General features: G+C 40.2%; 1 protein-coding gene across 4 annotated transcripts; it reads left to right on the plus strand.

Annotated features, from left to right (window-relative positions):
- The first annotated feature begins 1,928 nt into the window (after positions 1–1,928).
- On the plus strand, positions 1,929–26,263 carry Paip1 (poly(A) binding protein interacting protein 1). Of its 4 annotated transcripts, none has more exons than XM_021663865.2 (11): positions 1,929–2,134; positions 3,461–3,630; positions 10,090–10,275; positions 12,778–12,890; positions 14,384–14,495; positions 16,184–16,309; positions 17,779–17,885; positions 18,673–18,790; positions 19,731–19,785; positions 24,586–24,679; positions 25,062–26,263. In XM_021663865.2, the coding sequence occupies exons 2-11, from the start codon at positions 3,532–3,534 to the stop codon at positions 25,153–25,155; spliced, it is 1,104 nt and encodes a 367-aa protein (XP_021519540.1). In that variant the 5' UTR covers positions 1,929–2,134; positions 3,461–3,531; the 3' UTR covers positions 25,156–26,263. The 4 variants fall into 4 exon arrangements, with proteins under 4 accessions (XP_021519540.1, XP_021519538.1, XP_021519539.1 ...); XM_021663863.2 differs by lacking the exon at positions 1,929–2,134 and adding an exon at positions 2,403–2,907; XM_021663864.2 differs by lacking the exon at positions 1,929–2,134 and adding an exon at positions 2,408–2,658.

Consider the following 26,263-nt stretch of genomic DNA (forward strand, 5'->3'; position numbering starts at 1 on the left):
AAGTAGGAAAGTGACCAAGGATGTCTGAATTAATCTCCTGGAGTTTATAAGTATTCCCTGACATCAGCATGGATCTCACCTGGTAAAGACTCTGTGTTAGAAAAGCTTTAATGGGAGGAGATGGCAGTGTAGCTCAGTAGCAGGGCAAGCTTAGCATCCACAAGGCCCTCTGGTCAATTTTAGTACACACAGAGAGATGTAGGACAGCTGCTTTAGTAAGAACATCCCAGAATATCTCACTTTCAAAATTTGAAGAGTTTTGGGTCCTAGTGTTCAAAGTCAGCCTCACCTACAGTGAAGCCAGCCTGAACTGTAGACTTCAGTCTCAAAAAAGAAAAAAAAAAAATCTTGCTTCTGGCACGGAGTGGAGGTGGGGCTGGAGGGTGGGGTGTGTGCAAGGACCCAGTCATCTTTAAGGAGCTAACTACTGAGAGTCTGGCCATGCTCCAGTGAGCATATGGGCAACACAAACTGGACGTAGTGTATTTTTTCTCCTTTCTTTGGGGAGGGCACGAGAATGGGAGAGTAGACCCAAGAGCAATGGGAAGCAAATGTGATAGGGTGCATTGTATAAAATTCCCAAATAATCAATAAAAATATTGTGAAAAAACTTTAAATATCAAACAAAAACAAGTGACTGAGAAGTGGCCATTGCTCATATTAAAATTTAAGAATCAAAAATGCCAATAGCATTTTTTCTACCCAATTTATTTTGTATAACGTTAATAAAGAACAAAAATCATTTATTCATGATTGCCCTTATAATAAAACTATATTATCTTTTTTACTTACATGAAGGCATAGTCTCATGGTTAATAAAAAAGAAGTTAATTAGGAAGTTTTGGCCCTATTTGAAATTATTCTGTAGGTGAAAACTGAAAAAACATTAAGTTACAGTAATAAACTAAAAATTCTGGAGATGGTTCAATCCAATTGTAAGGGCATCTACTTTTCCCTCTTTTATTTTTTTAATTGTTCTTGTTAAAGATTTATTTTGTTGGTTTGGGTTTGTTGTTGTTGTTGTTTTATTTGTTTGTTTTATGAGACAGGGCTTCTCTGTGTAGCCTTGGACTACTTTGTAGACCAGGCTGGATTCGAAGTTACAGAGATCCACCTGCCTCTGCCTCCTCGAGTGTTGGTATTATAGGTGAGCGCCACCATGTCCGACTTTAAGATTCATGTATTTATTTTACATATATGAGCGTTCTATCTGCGTATGCCTGCATGCCAGAAGAGGGCATCAGATCCCAGTATAGACAGAGATGGCTCTGAGCCATCATGTAGTTGCTAGAAATAGAACTCAGGATCTCTGTAAGAGCATCCTGAACCATCTCTCGGGCCCCTAGTTTTTCCTCTTTTTCATCTATTAACATTCACCTTTCACTTGGCATTAGCGCCACCAGCCCTGAGAAAACCTCTGATTTACACGTAATTACCAGAATTGTGAACTACGTGTAGCTCTTGAACATTTTAAACGTGACTGCTCCCAAATGAGCTGTGCTTTGAATGTAAAATACACATTAGACTTCAACTAATTTTCAAAGAGAGACAAAACATGCCATTCACATTTAACATTAATTACATGTTGTAGTGATGCGATCTGAGCATCAGCAGTGAGTATATTAATTTCACCTGCCTTTCATTTAAGGCATCTTCTGTCATTTTACAATTACTTAAGAAAGTGGTTTGCAATTTTCTGCTCACGTAATTGTACTGGACGGCGCCAATGGAAGAGGCAAGACCGGGCGAGGGTGCGGTGCAATGGAAGGTAGCGCATTTGCTAAGAAGTTTCTGCGCGGGGACAGAGCAGGGAAGCGGTGGGTGCGACCGAGCGCGGCGACAGCGCGATAACGCCCCTGGGGAACCGAGAGGCGGGCGCGTTCGGGCTGTGTGTGCATCCCGCCCCGCAGCTGGCGGGGCAGGGCAGGGCTGCGTCCCGGGCCCCCTTCTCCGCCCGGTCTCGGGGTTCGGCCGGAGCGCTATCTCCGAGCACACCTGCGCGCCCACCGAGGTGCGCGTCGGCGAACCCTGGCGCGGCGCCCACGCCCCCTCCCCCCGGATTATTTTCCGGGCCCCAACCGTCAGTCTCGCACTTTTTCTCCAGAGAACTAGTGAGGAGGCCGGAGTCGCCGGGGTAAGCGTCCCCCCGCCCCGCCTTCCCGCAGCCCGGCCCCCGAGAGCCGACACCGCCGGCCGCGGCCGCCAGCACCGCCGCCCGGAGCCCCGGACGCCGCCCGTCCCGGCGGCGGGGTGGGGCCGCGGCCGCCCGCCTGCGGGCCCGCCATCCGCGAACGCGAGCTGCCCCAGCCGGCCGGCGGGAGGGCAGCCGTGCCCGGGGCCTCCGGGCCGCGGGGGGCCGCTGTGACCCGGCCCGGCCCCTCTGCGCCGCGGGCGGGGGAAGCGGGCCTCCGCCGGAGCGTCGGGCGGCCGGTGGCAGCCGGGGAGGCGGGCGCTGTGCGGCGGCGCGTCGGCGGGGGCGGCCCCCCGGAGCGCGGAGGACCGAGCAGGGCCCGCCGGCCTCCTCCATGCGGCCCGAGTGAGGCGCGGCGCTGCCAGGCGGCTCCTCGGCGCCTCCCGCGCGTCCCCTCCGGAGCAGCGGCGGCGGCGGCCTCCCGGTGGAGAGCGGGAGCATGTCGGACAGTTTCGATCGGGCTCCAGGTGCTGGTCGGGGCCGGAGCCGGGGCCTGGGCCGCGGAGGGGGCGGGCCTGAGGGCGGCGGGTTCCCGAACGGAGCGGGGCCTGCGGAGCGGCCGCAGCACCAGCCGCCGCCGCCGCCGCCGCAGCCCAAAGCCCCGGGCTTCCTGCAGCCGCCACCGCTGCGCCAGCCCCGGACCGCCCCGCCGCCAGGGGCCCAGGGCGAGGGCCCAGCCGGCCCCGCGCGGCCTCCCCGGCCTGGGGCCCTCCCAGGTACGGAGCAGCTCGAGGGGCCCCGGTGCTCCCGGGCCAGCTTTCCCCCGCGGGCCTTTCCGCACGCCGAGCCCCGGCGCGCCGAATCCGCCCCCCGGTTCCCCGAAAGCGTTTCCCGAGGGGCCCGCTCGGCACGGGGTAGGAACTGGGTTTGGAAGGAGGTGGTGGCTGGAATCCTTTGTGCGCTCCGGCTGGGGGAGGGGCCCGGGGCTCGGGCTGGCGTCCCGGGAGGAAGTCAGAATCGACCACCTTTCCCCGGTGGACCCCGGCCCCGGGCGAGCAGCCGCTTCCTAACCAACTCCTTGAGGGAGAGGGAAGGGGTGGGAAAAGCCTCGACCCTTCGTTTTGGAGGCAGGTATGTGCATGCATGAGCCAAAGCAAGGCTATTGTTTCCGTTTGGCCAGTGCTTTGTAGGACTCTAGCGACCGTGTATTTTGTATTTAACTCCTAAAATCCGGAAGTTTTCAGATAAGGTTTCTCGGTATTTAGTAAGTAGTTTTATACAAAGGAATGAATATATCTAGCACTTCTCTTTCTTTCTTTCGCTTCTCAGAACAATCGAGGCCGCAGAGAGCTCCACCTAGTTCACTGGATAAAATCCCACAGCAGAACTCCGAGTCAGCAATGGCTAAGCCCCAGGTGGTCGTGGCTCCTGTGCTAATGTCCAAGCTGTCTGCGACCGCCCCCGAATTTTACCCATCAGGTTATTCTTCTAATTACACAGTGAGTACATTTTTTTTTTTCTCCTACAACTCCTGTGTTACCGTTGAAGAAATGTGGTTAGTTTTTGACTTGGAGAATGCTGGCTGCTTTCTGTACTACACACAGAAACACCTTATTCATCTAAGTCATGATCCCGGAATATAATTTGCAGTTATGTGTAAGCAGTTGGAATGTAAGATTGTGAGAATAGGAATTCTTGTCTGCTTGTTTCACTGTTTTGTTCCTAGAAAATATACATAACCAACCTGGTGTAAAAAGCCTAATGGCAAGAGTATCTTCAGTTTGTGAGACTAAAAGGTACTTCTTAAGCTTATGGCAGCCTGCACAGTGAGCAGCCAGGAAGGCTTCCTTTGCGTTGATCTTAGCCACATTGCAGAATATTCTTCGGTGTGGCCTTGGAGTAAATTAAACAGCCATTTTGCCGTAAATAGGTAGGTTCATGAATATTGCAAATGCACACCTAAGCTCTTTATTTCTAGAGGCAGTTCATCCATTAATATTTTTTTCTGCGGCTTACATGCTGTATGCAGAAATACTATAAAAGTTTTTAGTTGATTGGCTTTTGTTGTCTGCTTGTTTTGATTATGAGGCAAGCAAGGCAATACTCTTGCCTCAGCCTTCCAAGTCTGGGTTATAGGTATACTTTACCATGCTTAATATGTCCGTGAGTTTGGTGGAGTGTTTGCGTAAGCATAATATACATAATTGGCATAAAGAACTTTTCACACCTTTTTAAGCTTTGTCAGTAATATAGCAAATTTTAATTTTCATCGTAGTAGGAAGCACAAAGCATAGTTGAAATATATGGAAGAAATATGCTGTGTTTGTATAAACACAGATAAGTCAATGCATAGAGATTAGCTTTAGAAAAGGGGAGGGAATAATAGTGGTGAATTCAAAAGATGGTTGATAATACCTCCCCAGGAGGCCTTGCTCTCTCCTCTTAGTCTGCCGAGTGATAACACAGTATGAATAAGGCCCATCTCTAGTTAACACAGCGTCATAGCCAAATAGAAAAAGTATCAGTATCCTCGAAGCCCCATCTGTTCCTTTGTAATTATCACTCCTGTCCATGTGTAACTACTGGGTTTGGTTTGGTTTGGTTTTAGATGGTTTTGATATGTATTTCTAATTGTCCTTGAACTTGATACTTTCCTGCCTCACAGCCTGTCCTGTGCTGTGACCACTATTTGGACATTACAAAGTATTTTTTTCAAATCTTACATAAATGAAGACCTTTAGACTAGATTGTTGCTCTAAGTCTGCATCTAAATTCATATTGTAACATTAATTTGAGATAATTTATTCACATCTCTTGACTGTCGCAAGGTTCCATTTGTTCCTTGTTTAATGGATAGCTTCTGCTTTGGGGTTGTTGTGAATAGGGCTGCTGTGTCTGTCCTTGTCCTGATTGATATATGCCTTTATTTCCGCTTGGTATATAAAAGATTTGCAGTAGCCAACCCTTAGAAACGGCCATCTTCTTCTAAAGAGACCATGCCACTCTACATCCTGACAGTCTTTGATTGCTGCTTGCTGTTCGCTCTAGTCAGCACTTGGTGTTTTCTGGTTAGCCATCCCAATAGGTTTGCTCTGTAGCTAGTTATGGTTTCAGTTTCTGTTCTTAAAATTAATGAGTGGTTACCTTTTGAAATCTGTATTTGGTTCTCTTTGGGTTTGATAAATGTGGAGAATGTGAACTTTATAGAAACAGAAACTTCATGCATCTTTTAGGGAAATGCTTTGGGATTAGACAGGAGAAAGTGTGAAGATGGCAGGAAGAACAGTTGATTTGAAGAGAGCCATTTGCCGTGAAAAGTGAAAACTAAGAGTAGCTTGGCTTCTTGTCAAAAAGTTGTATTTGGCTCAGAGAGGGAAGGAACCATTGAAGAGCTGTGAGTAGTTGAATAAACTCAAGAATGTTTACTTTTAGCAGCCAAAACCAGTTACCCATTTGTTTTCCTTAATGTTACCATGGACTATTTTATAATGAGAGGAATACAGTTTTGTTTTGTTTGTTCTTTTCAATACAGTTTGAATACAGTTCATATGACCCTTTAATTATGAGTACATTTGTTTGTGGGTATGTGCAGGTGAGTGTGATGATCTGAGCAGGCCAGAGGGGTCAGATCTCTTTGGAGCTGGATTTACAAGGTAGTTGTGAATGGTCAGTGCGGATGCTAGGAAAGGAACTGGGTCTTCTGCAGGAGTCTTTCTCTCTCTTTCTCTTTTTCTCTCTCTGCTTTTAGTTTTTTGAGACAGGATTTCTCTCTATAACAGCACTGGCTTTCCTGGAACTCTCTTTGTAGACCAGGCTGGCCTGAAAAACACAGAGATCTGCCTGCCTCTGCCTCCTGAGTGCTAGGACTAACGGCGTGCACCACCATGCCCTACTCTCTTTTTCATTCTCAATGATTTCTTTTTATGTGCATTGATGTTTGGCCTGCATGTATGTCTGAGTAAGAGTATTGGATCTTCTGGAACTAGAGTTACATATGACAGCTGTGACCTGCAATGTGGATGTAGGGAACTGAACCCCCGTCCTCTGGAAGAGCAGCCAGTACTCTTAACCGCTGAGCCATTTTTCGAACTCCATGGCACATGCTCTTAACCACCAAGCCATCTTCTCTACCCAACCACCATCACTTACTTTGACTCAATCTTTTATTTTAGGAATGCTTTCTGTATCTATTAGTGCATCAAACTCTCTGTTCAGTGTACCAAAACAAATTTTGCACTAGAAGCTTCTTTGGCCCTTGATGTCTGTCTGGTCTTTTGTTTCAAAGATGTTTTAATTAGTTGCCAAGATTTAGATTGGATATTGAAAAGTCTGTATTTCCTGGTTTCTGTTCATAAGAAATAGCCATAATGAACTGGAATTCTTAAAGCAAACAATCGTTAAAGCATAATGCCAGCATAATTAACAGTTTCTTCCCTGTCTGATTTCCTTTCTTGTAATTCTCCTAGATTGCATGGGCTTGCTACCATGTCCTAGTACCTTTCTCAACCTTACCAGTTTACACTGATGTTTACAAATAGTCCAGGTTAAATATTTTTTCAATCCATTTAGTACAGAATGAGATAATCCTCATTTGTTCCCATTCTTCAGATAAGCTCCTGTGAGGGAAACTTTTCCTTATAAAAGCCATGATCTTAAGCTGGCTAGTTTCGCTCATTCCACATAGTAAAAAAATAGAGAAAATTGTCTTTATAGACAGTCTTTTCTAGAAGTCTTCCTTCTGTTTCCAGAAATCCTTTGAGGGTGTTCTTCTATACATAATTAATTGGTCAGTAGATGGGCCAGCAGGTAAAGGCACTTGCTTCCAAGCTGATGACCTAAGATTGTTCCTGGGACCCACATGATGGAAGGAGAGAACCACCTCTGACAAGTTGTCTTCCGATTTTCTTATTTTGTGTGCATTGGTGTTTTGCCTACATGTATGTCTGTGTGAGGGTATCGGATCTTGGAGTTACAGACAGTTGTAAGCTGCCATGTAGGTGCTGGGAGTTGAACCCAGGTCCTCTGGAAGAGCAGCCAGCACTCCTTAACTGCTCAGCCATCCCTCCAGCTCCATGTAATACACTTTTAAGGCTTTTTATTGTATGTATTGTGTGTGTGCACTTGCCAACACTTACCTCCTTCCTGAATCCTGCCTGCTCCCAGAATCTTATATTCACTTTCCCGTGAATGAATAACCCTCAAATCTCCTTCTTTAGAAGAGACAGGTGGATTTCTGGGTTCGAGGCCAGTCTGGTTTACAAAGTGAATCCAGGACAGCCAGGGCTGTGTTACACAGAGAAACCCTGTCTTGAAAAAAAACAAAGAAAAAGAGTGCTTTAAAAGTCTGGTGCTAGAGAAATGATGCAGGCTTTGTAAAGCATGGTGGGATGCCTCTGTTCAGAACACTCTTAAGATGGTGGACCTAGGGTCTCTCTTCTGTTGTCTTCAGAGCAGCTTTGCTTTTACTTGCCAGGCTTGGATTCTGTTTCAAAGAGTTCTGTTGACTTTATATAAAGCTACCATTGGACATTCTAAACTGCTCTTGTCACAGTGAATGACATTTGATAGAAAATTAATGGCTTCAGCTGATATCTTCCGACTCCTTGTCATAATATTAATAAGTTAAGATTCATTAAGTCTATAAAACTAACAGTATATACCAAAACCTTTTCAATTCTGAAATTCAGATAGGTAATACATAAATTAATATGTATATTTTTATGCTAAATTGCTTTCGTAACTTTCTAATAAAGCAGCAGTATTTGTAATATGAACTTTTTTTTCACACCAGATGTGTTGTCAGTTGTTTAGCTTTGCAGACCTATACTAGGTCTGTATAAATAAGTCCCTTTTTTTTTAAAGTTTATATATACTCCTTATTTAACAAATGATCTTCTGACTATTTCTGGAAGGATGGACATATGTATATCCTAGCATATATATGAATTATATACTAGATAAATGTAAATTCTGTCTTGCTTTCTTAAGTGGCTGTATGAAAGCCCATTATATGTACAATAATGAATTTAACCAATTTCTTATAGATTGTTAAACAGGTTTCTTGGCAGTGAACATACTTATGTAGCATCAAATTTGTGTTCTAAGACTTAGTTATTTTGAAAATAGTGTAGAATATAAAGGTACAATTTTTAGTTAACATTGTGATCATCTCAAATTATTCAGGTTGTATGCAGTTCTTTCTTATATAAACTCTCCTTCCCCACCTACTGCATTTAATTAGCCTCTTTAGTGTCCCGTAAAACATACAAGATTTATCTGTGTGACTCTTTACAGCCACCATTCCTTCCTCAGTCTTCCGCTTCAGTTACTGACTTTTTCCTCAAAGATATCAAGCCAAGTCTTGGAACCAACGTACTGCATCTGCCTGCTGTATCAAATATCTTGCCACGGATTTCTGGCGGGTTGGGAGGGGATTTTGTTTGTTTTGCATTTTCTGTCAAATCAGATGTTAATCTCTACTTCAATTTTTTTATAATTTGTTTGTTTTATGTATATGGGTGTTTTACATACAAGTAATATATATGGACCACATGCATGCCTGGTGTCTGCAGAGGTCAGAAGAAGGCATTGGATCTCCTAAAACAGGCGTTAACAGGTGGTTGTGAGCTACCGTGTAGATACTGGGAACCAAACCCACATTGTCTGGGAGAGCAGCAAGTGCTCTTAACCACTACATTTTTGTCCACCCGTCCCAGATACTGTCTGTCAGGACTTTGAGCACCTACAGAGTCTGTCACTTAATAGACACTCAGCATGCGGTTGGTCGAGATTCAGTCTTACTGTATAGTCCAGACTCACCTGGAAGGACTGATCAGTCCATCTCTAGGGCTGGAGTTACTGGTGTATGTCTTGAAAGGCTGGGAAGTACAGTCTTATCAGAAAGAATATCTCTACCACAGGAAAATTTGACTTTGTGTGCTCACGGACTGACTCCAGAACTTACAGCCCTTCATAAGCTGCTTCTCTGTTTTGCTTGTTTTTTATAATTTGAGTTTACTTGGAGAAGGATAAATACCATAAAGCAATATGTGCTTTTGAGCATAACAGATAGATAAACTTTAGCATGCTTTGGGTGGTATTCCATGTGGTGAGCACAAGAAGGATGTTATTCTAGCCTGCTACCGTTTGCATAAGTCTATCAAGACTCCTGGCATTAATTACAAAGTTCACAACTACCAAAAATGGAATACTTTTCAGTGGGCAAAAATAGTGTCTTAAAACAACTGCTACTAATAAGGCAGCCAGAAAGTCTCATGCCATTTACATTATAACATAATGATGTAATTTTATACTTAAGCAGTTAAATATGCTTCCCTGTCTTTGGGCATTAACGAATAGATAACATAGCATATTAGTTTCTTGGGGTGTTTTTGTTTTCTTCTGGTTGATACAGATGTTGTCAAACACAAGGATGTTCAGTATAGTATGGTGTAGTGTAGTGTTGTGTAGGATAAGCTAGGATAGATTAGATAGATAGGTAGATAGATAGATAGATAAATAGGTAGATAGATAGACAGACAGACAGACAGATAGATAGATAGGACAGTGAATGTTCTTGGGCTGGCAGTTCTGGTTTCTATATGTTTGATCCATCTATACCCTACAGGTTTAATGCGTATTTGTAACTACGTCTTATTTGATCTGTAATTAGGTTCTTTTGATATTGTTTTTTATTTTAGTGAAATTCTTTAAACTTTATTTCTTTGTCATGGTGTAAGTCTGACAGGATTGAAGATACAATTCTTAGCCTTCATGGAATCCCTCCTGTTCAGTTAGGCAAGGAAGAAGAATAGCTGAGATGTTCTCTAAAGTTATGTGAAATCCCTAAATAAAAATCATTGCTGGAGACACAGCAACTTAAAGCTTGTTTTGCTAGTTGTATGAATTAAGTTGTTTTATTCTGTTTTGTTTGTTTTGTTTTAATCTTTGAACTGTAGGAATCCTATGAGGATGGCTGTGAGGATTATCCCACTCTGTCAGAATATGTTCAGGATTTTCTGAATCATCTTACAGAACAGCCTGGCAGTTTTGAAACAGAAATTGAACAGTTTGCAGAAACCCTGAACGGATGGGTCACAACAGACGATGCTTTGCAAGAACTTGTGGAACTCATCTACCAACAGGTAGGTAGGCTCATAGCAGGGGTGTGTGGTAGTTTCTCTGGAGCTCATAGATGGTGAAGACTCTCTAAAGGAGGCCCAGTTACTGTCACTCCCATCCATACTCGTTAATGCTTTGTGGTTAATAGTAGCTTTGAAGTCTTTCTTGGCTAAAATTCCTATAGCTAGAGATGCAAGGCTACACTGTCATTTGGCCTGCAGAGCCACAGCTGTACAGAAACAGTATTTATGGCCTAGCCGAGGCTCTGTGCACACAAGCAGTAGTGCAGAAGGGCATAGACTCTGACAGGGAAACCTACGTCTGTCACACACCCCCATTCGGTAGCATCTGAAATGAACATACACAAAACAGGTGTAAAGTCTTTCGCTCGGTGTTGGATTGTGTATGATTATTGGAAAGGGGAGAAAAAAGTTGTGAGAGCATTTTCTTACCTCACAAAAGAGTTCTCTTTAAAAAGTCAAAGTTGAGGGCTGAGTTCAGTGCAGAGTAATGGCCAGGCAAGTGCAGTTCCCAGAGCTTAGTCCCTAGCACAGAGACAGATAGATACAAATAGGCCGGACTGCTGAATAGTCCAACATCAGCCTTCAACTTCTCTCCTTGTCTTTGTTCATATGCTTTGGAGGAGGTCTCACTCTGCATTTCAGGCTGACCTGGAGCTCACTGTCTAGTCTAGCCTGGCCTCAAACTGATGGAAATATTGCCTTGCTCTTCTAAGCTGTAGGATTTGACCATTTCTATCTTAGGTCTTAAAGATTTGTATCTTAATTTCTCAAAGACTTAACAGTTTGATATTTCTTTGTCATACAACGTTTCATTGGCCATATTGAGTAGTAGCACATCAACACCTTTATAAGGGTGTCTTTTTTCTCCCCCAAAACCATAATTCTTAAATTTGCCCTTAGTACAATTTTAGAAGTTTGACAAAGTTTCTCTTTTTTTTCTACCTACCCAAAGAATTATTAACATGTACAAAAGAGCATACATTACAAAGATAAAACCCAGAGGCACTACTAACTTCTAAGAAGTAGTGTCATCTTTAGTCGGTATCAAGATTAGTAAGGCTGACACATAAGACCAAAGAAGAAGAAGTAGCCCAGAAAGGAGTCTTCTTGACTAACATTTCTGGTTGGATCTCAGACTTTACGTTTGAAATGATGACCAGGTTCTGCACTCCCGAGAACCTTGAGTTGTTTCTCCGCATGACCTGCTATCCTCTCCACCTCGGATGTGGAGCGTTTTCATTGGGATTTAATGAAAGAAGAAACAAACAAAAAATCATATTGTAGATGGAGGCAATGGGAAACGAGTGGAATGGCTTAAAGCAAGTGCTAGCTAAAATCTCATTTTCTGAGTAAGAAAGAATGTTTAAGCTGAAAAAAAATTACATATATAGATGCTAAAGTCTCTCAGCCAATAATGGGAAAAGCAAAAGTTTGGATTTTGTTGTTGTTAAGCATGTATAATATAAGTAGGAATCGGTGGTTTTTTTCTTTGTGAAATGAATCAATTGTGGAAAAAAAAAACTTTGAAATAGGGTATAATTATAAAGCATTTGCTGTATTTCTGATAATGCTAAGCATTCTACAAATCTAGCTTAGTGGCTAAAAGTGTTACTCTTCTGTCCACTTTATACATACCTGAGCAGAGAAGCTGAAGTGACTCATTCTCTTCTAGTAAATTGGTCCAAAAGGGGCTAGAGGAGCTTCAGGCCTCCTGTTAGGCTACACTCTCTAGTTGGTTAATTACCTTTGGGACCTTAGTCAGGCTTCTTAGCCCCTCAGTGTGTTTTCCTGTCCACCAGGAGGTGATAAACCGCCCTCTGCTATTCTCTAAAATCTGCAGTTAGGGTCAGACTTCTTACATAGTGCTGCTTTCATTACATCACACGATCTTTGAGATGTAGTATTTTCTCATGGTATTTTTTTTTTTTTCATTTTCTCCTTTTAAGTAGATTAGTTGTTCTGATTTTCTCTTTTATTCCAAGTGTTTTGAGATGTCACACAAGGTACTATTGATCACTTCTGTGTGTCAAACTGAAGCTCAGGGAGGTTTCAGTAGGATCCAAGATCACCGAGCAGAAAGAACACGTACGTGTCTTATGGACTGCTAGGTTCCAAAATGTGTGCTGTCTTACCCTGAGAAGCAACTGATCAATAGTTTGGCAGCTATTCTCACCATTCATGAAAATTACCAAGGAGCTGTCTACATGTCTATATTTTCTGCACAAATGGGTTAACATGAAAACATTTTGTAATTGTTTTCTGGTAGCCTCAGGTAAATGAGGAATCAGAGAGATTGCCTTGAACATTCTTCTTTTTGCTGTGGTTCTTAGTATAAGGCCAGGTGGGAGAGTTTATTTCCTTATGCCTAACAAAGAAAAAAAAAAAACTTGTTACTAAATAGTTAATCTTGGTAGCCAAAATGGTTTTCCTTCATAAAATATTGCTAAGTATTTGCATTGATGGTAATGTATTTGTGTCATACAAAACTCTTCTTTTTAAAAGGCCACATCTATCCCAAATTTCTCTTACATGGGAGCTCGCCTGTGTAATTACCTGTCCCATCATCTGACAATTAGCCCACAGAGTGGCAACTTCCGCCAATTGCTACTTCAAAGGTCAGTGTGCACATAAATTATAGATGATTCAATTTGACCATTGATGTTTCCTAAAGACCTTATGATATAGAAAGTTCCAATAGACCAATGTGATTTCAAAAATACTTAAACCTTATAGTCAAATATGTCTGCCTTTGTTTTTGGTTTTGGATTAAGAAATACCTTTCCCAGAAACATCAAAATGATTACTGATGTGTTTTCTAAGTACTTTCATAGTTTTGGTTTGAGAATTTAAGTTAGATAAAAATGAGTAATTTATTTTTTCTTGATTATTTGAGCTACCACCTATATCACACTGTAATCTTACACTTGAGCTTTAAATCTGGACTTTTGATAATGTTCCACTTACCAGTTGTTCTTGTCCTTCTAATTGCTATATTATAGCTATTTTAAAAGCACTAAAATTTTAATTACTTGGTCTAAATAGTTCTGTGACTTATGGAATCCTTCTTGCTGTACACCTTTTTACATTGTAGAATTAGCACTTGAATTACACAAACACTGTTGGTATTTATTACATATTTAAGAGGTGGCATTGATTCATGAGCTTTTAGGGAAAACTAATTTTCTTAAAGTGAGTGTGGTAGCTCATACCTAAGGCAGGATTGCTTCAAGTTCAATGTTAGCATAGTATATATACTAAATTCCACTCTAGCCATGCTACAAAGTGAGATCCTTCCTCAGTAAAGTAGAACTAATTTTTTTTTAGCTCTGGTCATTTGAATGGTCTTTAAGCAGTAACATTATTTTCATGTTTAATAACCTTATCACTGTCCACTGATTGTTTAAATGTATTTCTAATGGAGGGCTGGAGATGTAGATCAGGACGAGAGTGTAAAGCCCTGAGTTCATTTTCTACTGTACATGCCTCAATGTGAGTGCATAGATACACATCAAAAAAATTAACGTTTACAATATTTCTGAGAAAGAATTCTGGATAAAACCCAGCTAACATGCAGAAGGAAACCTCAAAAGGTCCCAGCCCAAGCTAGACACAGAACTGCAGGCAACGAAAGAATTCTGAGAGTGGAAAAATAATCTTCCCTAGTGTCTTGGTTAGGGTTTCTATTGCTATGATGAAACTCCATTACCAAAGCAACTTGGGGAGGAAAGGGTTCAGTTGGTTATGCTTCCATATCACTGTTCGGCATCAATGGAAGTCAGGACAGGAACTCAATCGGGGCAGGAGGAACCTAGAGGCAGGAGCTGATGTAGAGGCCATGGGAAGGGGGTTGCTTATCATGGCTTGCCAGCCAGCTTACTTCCCAGGCCCTCCTCCTCTCTGTTTTTAGTGCTATAGTGTTCTGAACCTTATGAACTCTATCTTGTTTAATATTGCAACTTGATCTAACAGTTTTATTCTACTTGTTCCTGTCAGTTTCTTAAAACTGCCATCTTAGGAGAGGTCAGGATGGTCATTGTGCTGACTTTTATTGCTTGTGAGTGACTTGACTGACAAGACGGTGTGATGATAAAAGACACATCTTTCTCAGGTGCCGGACGGAGTACGAAGCTAAAGACCAAGCTGCAAAGGGGGACGATGGGACTCGGAAGCGATTTCATGCATTTGTTCTGTTTCTGGGAGAACTGTATCTTAACCTGGAGGTGAGGTCATTGCTTTTTAGTACTTGACGCTTGAACACAAATACTTCCAGGAAGGAATTTTTGCTCATACTATACTTTGCAACACTAAAAATAAACTAGGGGAAAAAATTAGTGCAGTGAACTATAGCAGATGATAACTGCCTGCAATTCCAGCACTTGGGAGGAATCTTGAGTTTTAGGCAAGCCTAGGCTACACAGTAAGACCATGTCAAAGTTAAAGTGAAGGGAGAGAAATAGAAGGGAAAGCAAGTCTTTTCATACCCAATTCTATTTGAATGGAGCATTGATGACATTTGTTCTACTCATGAGCAGAATGTTACAAAATACTTACTGAGTTTTTACAAGCCCTTATGTTCTCAGGGAGCTAACTCTTACCAGCTAGCCTGGCAGGACACTTGTAGCATTCCTCCTGTTGTAGTCTCCCAAGTACTAGTGTTACAGGCCTGGGCCATCACACCCAGCTTCATTGCTGTATTATTTTAACCATAAGAGGACACCTTTTTTAAAGCCTTAGTGCATTCTTTTTTCACTCTGATTTTCATGTAAGATAAGTTTCAAGAGCACTGATTTAAATGTGCCTTAAATTAAGTCATGTTAAGGGGGCTGGAGAGAGAAGTACTACTTTTGTAGATGACTCAGTGCAGGACTCACATGGTGGCTCACAGCTGTCTGCAACTTTAGTTCCAAGGAATCTAATACTTCTCAGGCCTCTATGGGCACATACATGAAAGCAAACACTCATACACATAAAATAAAAATAATTCTTTCTTGCCAGGCAGTGGTGGTGCACGCCTTTATTCCCAACATTTGGGAGGCAGAGGCAGGTGAATCTCTGGGTTTGGGGTCAGCCTGGTCTATAGAGCAAGTTCCAGGACAACCAGAGCTACACAGAGAAACCCTGTCTCCTAAAATAAATAAATTAATAAACAAACAATATTTGTCTATGTGGTCATGTTAATAATGCCACTTAGCACTTCCTGTGTGGAAGTGACAAGGCTACTAGATCTGTGGGACGTGTGAAGATAAAGTATTGATCTACACGTAAGTTTCTCTAGCAAGAGAAATAGTCTAATATAAAGGGGGGAGGGCTTTTTTAAGTTGTATAAAAAGCAAAATAGAATACTTTGTAATGTAGAAAATGGTAGATCGGGGCTGGAGAAATAGCTTAGTGGCTAAGAGCATTGGCTGCCCTTCCAGAAGATCAGGATTCGATTCCCAGCACCCACTTGGCGGTTCACACTGACTGTTTCTCCAGTTCCATAGGATCGGACTCCCTCTTTTGGCCTTCATGAGCAGGAGGCATGTACATTATACATAGGCATACATAGGCAAAACACCCAAACATAAAATTTTTTGAGTACTAATTATTTTAAATGGTAGCTTAAGTTACAGCATGTTTAGTGAACAGCAGTATTAAAGTAGACTTAACATTTCTATGATCTTTTATGTGTGATGAATTAGAATTAAGTTGTGTGAAAAGAATTAAATTTTACTCATAATTTACAGTTTTAGTAAAGGTTTATTTATATAAAAAAATAATTGTAATTAATTTTATGAGGTCACCACGGTGTATTTCTGTGATTTTTATATTTACCTCAAATGCTTGTTTTTACAGCGTCTGCCTAGGCTATTTATGTCTGCATCACCTTTAAGTGTTTTTAATTGTCTTGCTGTCTTTTCTCCTAAAGATTAAAGGAACAAATGGTCAAGTTACAAGGGCAGATATTCTTCAGGTTGGTCTTCGGGAATTGCTGAATGCTCTGTTCTCTAATCCTATGGATGACAACTTAATTTGTGCAGTAAAATTGCTAAAGGTTGGTTTTTCTTTAATTTTTTTCTTTTTTAACATTTATTGTGTGTGCATGTGCACACATGTAGTCATGAAACAACTTGAGGGAGGGTTTTTCTTTCTGCCGTGTGGAGTCCGGGAAGTGAACTTCGGTTGTAGGACTTGGCAGCAAGCCCCTTTACCACCTGAGCCACGTTACCAGCCTAGACTCGTGAATTGTAACTCCCTGTTTGACACGCACGTCAGTTAGAAGAAGGAAAGTGTACGTAGTACACAGAATCAATGCTAAGCTTTTAAAGTTCAGTACTGGCCTCTTACGTTTGGCTCTCAAGTATGTTAGAAACAAGATAGTATATACGTAGTGTGTATATAAGGAGTGAAATTAGGAGGAAACGTGGAAATCCTTCACCCCAACCCATTTACTTTCTATGTTGTGTGTTTTTACAAAAGAATCCTTAATTTATTTTAGCTTTTTAATTTTTTGGCTTCCAGATGAAAGCCAAAAATATCTTAATCATTCCATAAAGATTTATATAAATACATAAATTTATATTTATTATAAACGTAATTTTATAACATATACCATCATAAATATATAACTGTATACTTACATAAATAAATTCTATTTTATTTAAATTAAATTATTGTTCATTATTTTAATGAAAATTTGTGCTGTTTTCCATTTGGCTACTGTAGCACTGCTAGTAGTAATCTTTAATTAACTCTTTATAGATACTGTTTAAGTTTTGAACAGAGGGTCAACAGTATTAGGTATTTTATATCAACAGTTAACATCAAAGTTTGCTGAGCTACAGTTTACTCTTCCTGGTAATGAGTCTGTCTTTCTCCATCTTCCAGGGAGAAGTTTGGGTTTGCTTTTGTCATGGATGAATTAAAAAAAAAAAAAAAACTCACTATAATTTCAAGTTAGTACCAGATCAATAGTCAGTTTAAGCATTCCTTTATACTTTCAGCCATTGATTGTTTTTGTGAATGGCCTGTTAATATTCTTAATTTCTTTTTAAATATTTTATATATTCTGTGTGTGTGTGTGTGTGTTAGAGGGTGCCACTATGTAGATGAAGATCTGGCTGTCCTGGAATAGCTCTGTAGACTAGGCAGGCCTCAAAGATCTGCCTGCCTCTGCCTCCCAGATGCTGGGATTAAAGTCAACATTCAGCTGTTGATTTTTAAAATATATATATACATATATATATATTCATTAAAATTTAATAGCCAGTCTTAGTCATATATGGAATATAACATGTAATTATAGATGTGAATCCATATACCTTTATTTTCTAATTAATCAAAGAAAAGCCCAGATGGCATAGTATAAAAGTCTCTTGAGTATAGACAGTAGGCAGAGAATAATTGAAAATACCCAACCATTTAATTTATCTTGTTTTAAAAAAAACTTGCAGCTTTTGCTAATATATTTTTAAAATTTCTCTTCTATTGCATTCCTGATTTTACTGACATCTGTGCTTTTAGTTGACAGGGTCAGTTTTAGAAGATACTTGGAAGGAAAAGGGAAAAACTGATATGGAAGAAATAATTCAGAGAATTGAAAATGTCGTCCTAGATGCACACTGCAGCAGGTAGGAAAAGGAGCCAGTAGATCTCGTTCTTTTATTTTCTTTTGGTTTTTTAAATTTGTATACTTCATCAGAGTAATTAAGATCTATGGATCAAAGCTGGGTATAGTGGCACACTCCTGTAACCCCAGCACTCAGGGACGTAGAGGCAGGTGGATCTCTGTGAGTTCAAGGCCAGCCTGGTCCACAAATTGAGTCCAGGACAGCCAAGACTACACAGAGAAATCCTGTCTCAAAAACAGACAAAACAAACAAAAAGATCTATGGCTCAATCTAGTATTTGGCTTCTCACTAGTAAGCTTTGTTTAGCCATACTTAAAGTTGAAAACTTAAAAACTTCTTTGAGGTAAGATTTGAGTTCATTGAGAAAGAACTTTAAACATGGACCCAGTGTTTACGCAGTGACCTCTACCATAAGTAATGCAAGAGACCAGTATATTTCCATATGGTCAGTTAAGTGAAATAGATTCAAATGTTTTCTTTTGTTGGTGTTTTTTTTTCCCCAAGATGAGGTCTCACTATGTAGTTCTGGCTGTTCTTAACTGGCTAAGTAGACCAGGCTGTCCTCAAACTCGGAGATCCAACTGCCTCTGGGTTTCAAGTGCCGAGGTTACAGGGGTGTTGCACTAGGCTCAGCCTCAAGCTTATTTTTTTAAACTGACAATAATACAGTGAATTATGTCATTGGAAATGTCTAGAAATTTGAAGCATTAGGCACCTATGTTAAATCAATTGAGCCTGACAGTACTTGCAGGGATGCATATTAATATTTTTTAATTTTTGTCTGTAGAGATGTAAAACAGATGCTCTTGAAGCTTGTAGAACTTCGATCAAGTAACTGGGGCAGGGTCCATGCAACTTCAACATACAGAGAAGCTACCCCTGAAAATGACCCAAACTACTTCATGGTATGCCAGTGTTTATAATTTTTAGGTTTCACTCAGTGCTTTGTCTTAGTTACTTTTCTTTAGTTGTGATCAAACACCAGGACCAAGGCAACTTAAGAAGAAAGCGCTTAACTAGACCTATGGTTCCTGGGCGTTAGAGTCTGCGATAGTGCAGGAACAGCTGGGAGCCACAAACAGAAAGCAGAGCACACAGAGAATGATAACTTGATAACATCCTGTCCCAGCTGACACACCTCCTAATCCTTCCAAACAGTTCCACCAACTGTCAACCAAGTATTCAAACATGAGCCTGTGGAGACCCTTCTTCTTCAAACCATCACATTGAGTTCTGGAAACTGTGTGACTTATATAAACCATCAAATTGAGTTTTGGAGACTGTGTGACTTATATAAAACTATTCTCATAACTCAGTACCAATTAAATTTTTTTTTATTGCTATAGGAGCCAGCAGATTATATAAATAAAGAGACCCTATAGTGAAAAGGAGACTAAGTCGAGATTCATCCATTGTCAAAAAAGAGTGATAGTGCTAGGGCTTAAGTCAGCATTATAACCAGATTCCTGCATCTCAGAAGTTCTTTTCATGTAGTAGTGTGGTAATAAAAAGTGCCAAAACGTTGATGCCTGGAAGCTTTGGACATCACCAAGTATAATGCAGCTATAGAGGAATGCTCAGCCTCAGTCTTGTAAACTCTTTAAAAGTGGCAGGATAGTAAGAAAATCCAATTAAAACTGAGTTACCAGTAAATCATAGTTCAACCAGGGATGAATCAGGGGCCTGGAACTACAAGATGTCCAAATGGAAACCTAAAAACCATATACATTTCCAGTAAAGTATAGGAACTGCTAAAAAGTTAGGGGGTTGCTTATTTGTGTTTAACTGCAGGTGATTGATCTCAGCCATATTACTCTAATGTACCTATATTTTGATTCATCCTAGAATGAACCAACATTTTATACATCTGATGGTGTTCCTTTCACTGCAGCTGACCCAGGTATGTTGGCTCTCCCCCAACATACACACTTTTTTAAGTGGTAAATTACATAAGAACACTCCTTGACAGTACAAGGTAATGGCTTTCTTGGTGAGTTTCATATGTTGAAATTGTAGGGTTAGAATTTGTCGTATGTCGATTATTTAAATTGATTATTTGGGACCATTTTAATTACATTGTTTTTGTAGTGTCTTGTGACTTTCCAAGCCAAAGATTTCATCTCTTCATTAAGTGCAGCCATTTTTATTTTGTGTTTTCTCTTAGTGTTTGTTTTCATCTTAAATTTTCAGATGATTAGGATTGAAGGCAAAGATGATTCTAGTTGACTGCATAGTTAGCAGCTTATATTAATGTTACTACTTACAGATTGCATTAATATCTGAGATTTATAATTAATTAAAATCCAAGTCTCTGCATACCTTCCACTAAAGGGTTTTTTATAAAAAAAAAAAATGGCAGTAATTGTAACATTGTAAGACATTAGACTGAGTGAAAGGCGTTCTTCTGATTGAATGCAAACTATAGCCAGCTATAATTGGGATTTTCCAGTCGTTTACTCTAAATAACAAGCATTGACTGTAATGTGTTCAGGCACAAAGGAGTCTCTTTTAGGATAAGGAAGTAGAACTAAACTACAGGCATGCACATCTTCAGCTATACTAAGTCAGTGTTGCTGGATTACTTTTCCAGCGTGGCCATTCCATTTAATTTTCTTTTTTCTTCTTGTTTTGTTTTTTGTTTGAAACAGGTTTTTCTGTGTAACCCAGGCTGTCTTGGAACTCACTCTGGAGACTAGGCTGACCTCAAACTCAGATCCGCCTGCCTCTGCCTCCCAAGTGCTAGGATTGAAGGCGTGTGCCACCACCATGGCTTTCTGTTTACCAACCGGAAGCTTAGAGGACTTTTGTTTGTCATTTTTTGGCACACTTATCTAGCTTTACCTTCTGTCAGCCCAGTTCTACAAAATTCTGTGTACTTACTTTTGTGACTAATAATACTGAATTTCTTCCTGTGTGTTAACCTTTTCTTTTTTTTTCTTTGAAAATTGCCTGGTTGGTTGGCTTTCTCCCGTATTTCTGCTGTGGCATTTGTCCTTTTGGTTTCTCGAGACAGGGTTTCTCTGTAGCATTGTCTGTCCTGATCTCAATTTGTAGACCAAGCTGGCCTTGAACTCATATTGATCCACCTGTCTCAGCCTCCCCAAGTGCTGGGATTACAGACATGTGCCACCATACCAGCTTGGGTCTTTTGTCTTACTGATCTGTGATTCCTTACAAAGTCTGGAAAGAGATGACCTTGGTCAGTTATGGGTTTTATCCCTTTGTGCTGTGTGGCCAGCTTTCCATTTTGTATATAATGTATTTTTATATATATGTTTTGAGTTTTATCAGTCTTGTTTGTACTGATTTTTTACTTTTCGTTTTCAGTACATTTCATTTTCCTCTTAAAATCATACTTCGATGTCTTTTCTTTTTAAGCCTTTAACCTACCTGATTTTTTTTATAGCAAATGTAGAAGGTATTAATTATTTTCCCACTACTGTCTCAGCAGCAGTATTAGCTTATTCTTTCTCTGTTAGTTATGGTATTCTGAGTACTCTTCATTCCTGTGGGTTCTTTGTTAGTATACTTGTTCTATACCAATACTCATTCTTAACTATTCTTATGTAAATCATGCTGTTTTGGTAGGACAAATCTCCCCAAGCTGGCTATGATAGTCTGTGCTTGTAGTTCGAGATACAGAGCCTGAGCCAGGATGCTGAGGTAGCAGCCTTTATAAAGCCCAGGAGTTGGAAGCCAGTCTAGGTAGCCTAGGAAGACTGTCTCACAGAACAACAAAAGCTTCCGAAGTTATCTTCATTCACTTGATTCTCTGGTGATTACTTTTATAGAGATTCGCTTGGGTTTTCTCAGGTTGATTCTTTTAAACTTTTTATTATTACGTTGACTTTTTTCAAAGTTTCAAATTCCCTTTCCCATCATTCTTTTATTTCCTTTTTAAATTTTAATTAATTTATTTATTCACTTTATATCCCTGTCATAGCCCCCTCCTTTCTCTCTTCCTAGTCCCACCGTCTCTCCCTCATCCCCCTCCCCCATCCCTTATTTCTCATATAAGGAGATCCCCACCCACCCCCACTTATTAAGTCACATCAGGACTGAGCGCATCTGCTTTCTCTATGGCCTGGCAGGGCAGCCCCTTGAGGAAGGAGTGATCAAAAAGCAGGCAACAGACTCCATGTCAAAGATGGCCCCCACTCGCTCCCCTTAGTAGGGAGCCTATGTGAAGCCTGAGCTGCCTATCTGCTACATCTGTGTAGGGCCCTAGGTCTGTCTATGCATGATCCTTGGTTGGTGCTTCAGTCTCTACAGCACTTCTGGACCCTAGTTAGTTGGCGCTGTTGGTCTTCTTGTGGAGCTACTAGCGCCTCCAGGTCCTTCTATCCTTCTCCCGCTTTTCTACAAGACTCCTTACATTTTGCCCAAAGTTTTACTGTGAGTCTCAGTATCTGTTTCAATCTGCTGCTGGGTGGAGCCTCAAAGAGGACATTCTATAGGCAGTCTTTGTCTCATTATCTCAGTAACTTTTTGATTCCTACACACAGAAAATTACTTTAGTGTCAAATTTTTATTGCAAGCTCATTTTTATCTATCTTAAACCTTTCTTCAGAAATTCTTTCAAAATTAGAAATAATTTTGTAAAAGTAAAAAAAGTAACAAAAGAGAGAATTGCACAAAAAAATATTCATCTGATCTGGGCGCAAACCTGTAGTCCCAGCACTTTGGGAGACAGAGACAGAGGCAGAGGCAGGCGGATTGCTGTTGGTTTGAGGCCAGTCTGAGCTACAGAGAGTCCAAGACAGCCAAGGCTACACAGAGAAACCCTGTCTCGGAGGATGTTCGATGCTGATTTACTCAGCTTTTTTGCTGTTTCCACATTTTGTTTTCTTAAACCATTTGATTTACAAGGTGTTTCAGTACGAATGCAGTAGTGACTTAACCTTTTGTTTTTCTTAATTAAAAACCTCTTGTCCCTTGGGTTGCAGAAACCCAAAATAGTTTTAGATTTGCTTTTGCCAGGAGCCGCAAGTATATTACAAACCTGGTTAGGTAGATGGTCTTTGTTTTGTTTTGATGTTGCCATGAGGCTTTTTTATGTAAACAGTAGAAATTGGAGGTCAAGTCTATGTTACAGACTCTGGGTAAACCATTTCTCCAGAGTGCCTAGCCTCATTCCAAACTCAAATTAAAACCAATCTCTGGGGCTGGAGATATGGCTTAGAGGTTAAGAGCACTGACTGTTCTTCCAAATGGTCCTGAGTTCAATCACATGGTGGCTCACAACCATCTATAATGAGATCTGATGCCCTCTTCTGGCATGCAGGCAGAAAACTGTATAAATAATAAATAAATCTTTAAAAAAAAAAAAAGAACTCTGTCTGCCATTGAGGTGGTATGTTTGTTCATTGTTCTTTTGGGGGGAGTTAGGATTTGGGGGGTTTTGGTTTGGTTTGGTTTGGTTTTTCTTCCTTCTTTAGGTCCATACTTAGATGGTTATGAAGGAGGAGATGGGTTAAGAGTCTTTCTGTTCTACATAGACCCAGGGCCATGTATGCTCTCTGCATTTAAATGTCAAGCCACTTGCTGGCTGAAACCAGTACCTTGTGTGAGCCTCCCTGCTGTCATGAATGTGTGCGATCTGGAGTCCTGTCAGCCTTAATTGATATATTAAAAGGACTATTTCATTTCTTACCTTGAGTATGTATAGCAGGAAATTGTTACATTTAAATTTTCTCTAACATGTCAAAATTGGAATGGTACCAACCCTGATGTTGAGTTTTATAAAGATAGTCTTGGAAATGCATGCCCTAACTCAGTAATAGAATAACTTTTCAAAACAGGAATGAAGATTAGCCTGTGTGGTGCAGGCCAGTAATCCTAGTAACTGTAGAGTCATGAGGCTTATAAGATAGGCCTGGGCAACTTAGTAAGATCCTGGCTCAAAATAAAACTAAGTCTTTAATCCCAATACAGGCACTTGGAGGTAGAAGCAGGAGAATCTCTTGAGTTTGAGGCTTGTCTGTTTGGCATATTGAGTTCCACAACAGCCTAGGCCACATAAAGAGACACTGTTTCAACAACAACAAAAACACATTAAAAGTAAAGAGCCTGGTACGGTGGCACATGCCTTTAACCTCAGCAATTGGAAAGCAAAGGCTGGAATATCTCTGTGAGTGTAGGGCCCACCTGGTCTAGATTGGAAGTTCCAGGACAGCCAGGCAGCACTAACACAGTGAGACCCCCACCTCTCAAACAAACAAAAAGTTAAAAGAGATGCGGGGATATTAGTTCAGTTGTAGAATATTTGCTGTAAAGGAAACCTTAGGTTCAGTCTTTAGTAACCAACTGTAGGATGTACTTACACTTAAAGGGATAGTATGTAAAAGTATTTTAGGGTTTGTGAGCATGCAACAAAGCAAAGGCAAACCAATTAGAATATAGGTTTTATGAAAGCATCTTATATAATTTTTACTATTTAAACATTAAACTTCTTAGTAAGAGGTTTCTAGGGCCCGGGCGTGGTGGCACATGTCTTTAATCCTAGCACTCGGGAGGCAGAGGCAGACTGAGCACTGTGTGTTTGAGGCCAACCCAGTTTATAAACTGAGTCCAGGACAACCAAGGCTACACAGAGAAACCCTATTTTGAAAAAACTAGAAAAAGAAAAAAAAAAAGCCAAACCTGCTTATTTCAATAAAATTATCCACTCTCTTTTTTTTTTTCCTGTGTTGTCTCATAGATTACCAAGAGAAGTATCAAGAGTTACTTGAAAGAGAGGACTTTTTTCCAGATTATGAAGAAAATGGAACAGATTTATCAGGGGCTGGTGACCCGTAAGTTCTCCTTTTCATTACTGGTGTTCATGTGCATGTGTGTTCCTGTGTACATGTGTGCGTGCATGGGGAAGCTAGAGGTTGCTATCAGATGTCCACATCATGTTGAGTCAGACTGTCTTGGTGAACCTGGAAATAACTGATTTCACTTAGGTTGGCTGACTTACAGGAATGTGCTTGTCTCTGCCTCCCCAGATCTGGGAATTGTTCTAGTTAAAGTGTCTACTAATAAGGTGTGAACTATGTATGTCAAACCAACTTTAAGTGACCATCTAAAAATAGAACAAAATTTGGTCTAGAAAAGTGGAGTTTAACATCGCCAGATACCTTCAGATTTGAAAAACAGCAAAGGTATAGGAATCATTTTTGGCCTCTTTTACAGATATTTGGATGATATCGATGATGAGATGGACCCAGAGATTGAAGAAGCTTATGAAAAGTTTTGTTTGGAATCAGAGCGTAAGCGAAAACAGTAAAGTTAAATTTGAGAATATCGGTTTTTTTAAAGTTTAGGTCTGGTGATTTAGCAGAACACAGGAAAGCAAGAAACTGTGTCAGACTTATACCAAATTAAGGATGTTGAGTTATGTTACTAATGTATGCAACTTTAATTTTGTTTAACACTACCTGCCAAAATAAACTTTATTCCCTGTAACTTAAAATGTGTATATATATAAAATAGTTTTATTATGTACAGTTAATTCTACTGTTTTGGCTGCAATAAAATCGATTTTGAAATAAATGAAATGTTGAAAGAAAATTTTGCTAGCTGGTTAGATGCTTATTGTTTAACTTCTTTTTCTTGAGGTAAAAAGTCTTAGTCTGAAAATACATATTACTGCAGAAATGTAGCATTCTTTTTAGATATAATTATTACAGCTTTTATTTTAGATTAACATTTCTTTCTCTATAAATTGACTTTCAAGTACTAGTCACAATCATGAAAATCTGTAGCACCAAAGTCTTGGAGTATATAAAGACCTTATTTACATATGTAGATGCTATTTGATACCAAGGGCTTTTAAAATGTCATTAATTGTGGGGTGGGTGAGGCTCAGAACACCAGCTAAGGAACCAAGACTCTTCATTGAGGGTTTATTCTAATTTAAGAATTACTTGGTTTTGTTTGTTTGTTTGCTTCACTCAACTAACTTCATCACCCTCCATCCTACAATGTTATTCTGCTTTCTTTGTATACTTACTCATTTTTACTCATAGCATGGGTTGCATTGAATTTTTTAACTAGAGAATTTTACTAGGTATTTGTCATTCAAGTTTTCATCTGCTTTATAATTGATATACCGTGAGGATCACTTTTCTAATACTTTTACTATAATGTACCACCTCAGCCCTATTTAAGTAATGTTTTTACCTAATGTCAAATCTTTTTCCAACTAACTAAAAATAAACATATATAAAAGGGTTGCTTGTAAATATGCATGTAAATAGTTCTGTTAATAACTCATTGTTTTACATATGGTACATCTGTGTCTGCTTATACACTTAGTTTTCTCACTTTTCTGCTTGTTTGTTCAGTCTGTATTAAAATTAGAATTTGAAAATAAAATGGTTTGTTTCTTCTAA

The sequence above is a fragment of the Meriones unguiculatus genome, chromosome 19, assembly GCF_030254825.1.
Source record: "Meriones unguiculatus strain TT.TT164.6M chromosome 19, Bangor_MerUng_6.1, whole genome shotgun sequence".
NCBI lineage: Eukaryota > Metazoa > Chordata > Mammalia > Rodentia > Muridae > Meriones > Meriones unguiculatus.

Coding starts and splice junctions, on each gene's coding strand:
- Paip1 (XM_021663863.2), top strand. CDS start 2,631: ATGTCGGACAGTTTCGATCGGGCTCCAGGTGCTGGTCGGGGCCGGAGC. Junction 12,891..14,383: donor CGCCAATTGCTACTTCAAAG/GTCAGTGTGCAC, acceptor CATCTTTCTCAG/GTGCCGGACGGAGTACGAAG. Junction 14,496..16,183: donor AACTGTATCTTAACCTGGAG/GTGAGGTCATTG, acceptor TTTCTCCTAAAG/ATTAAAGGAACAAATGGTCA.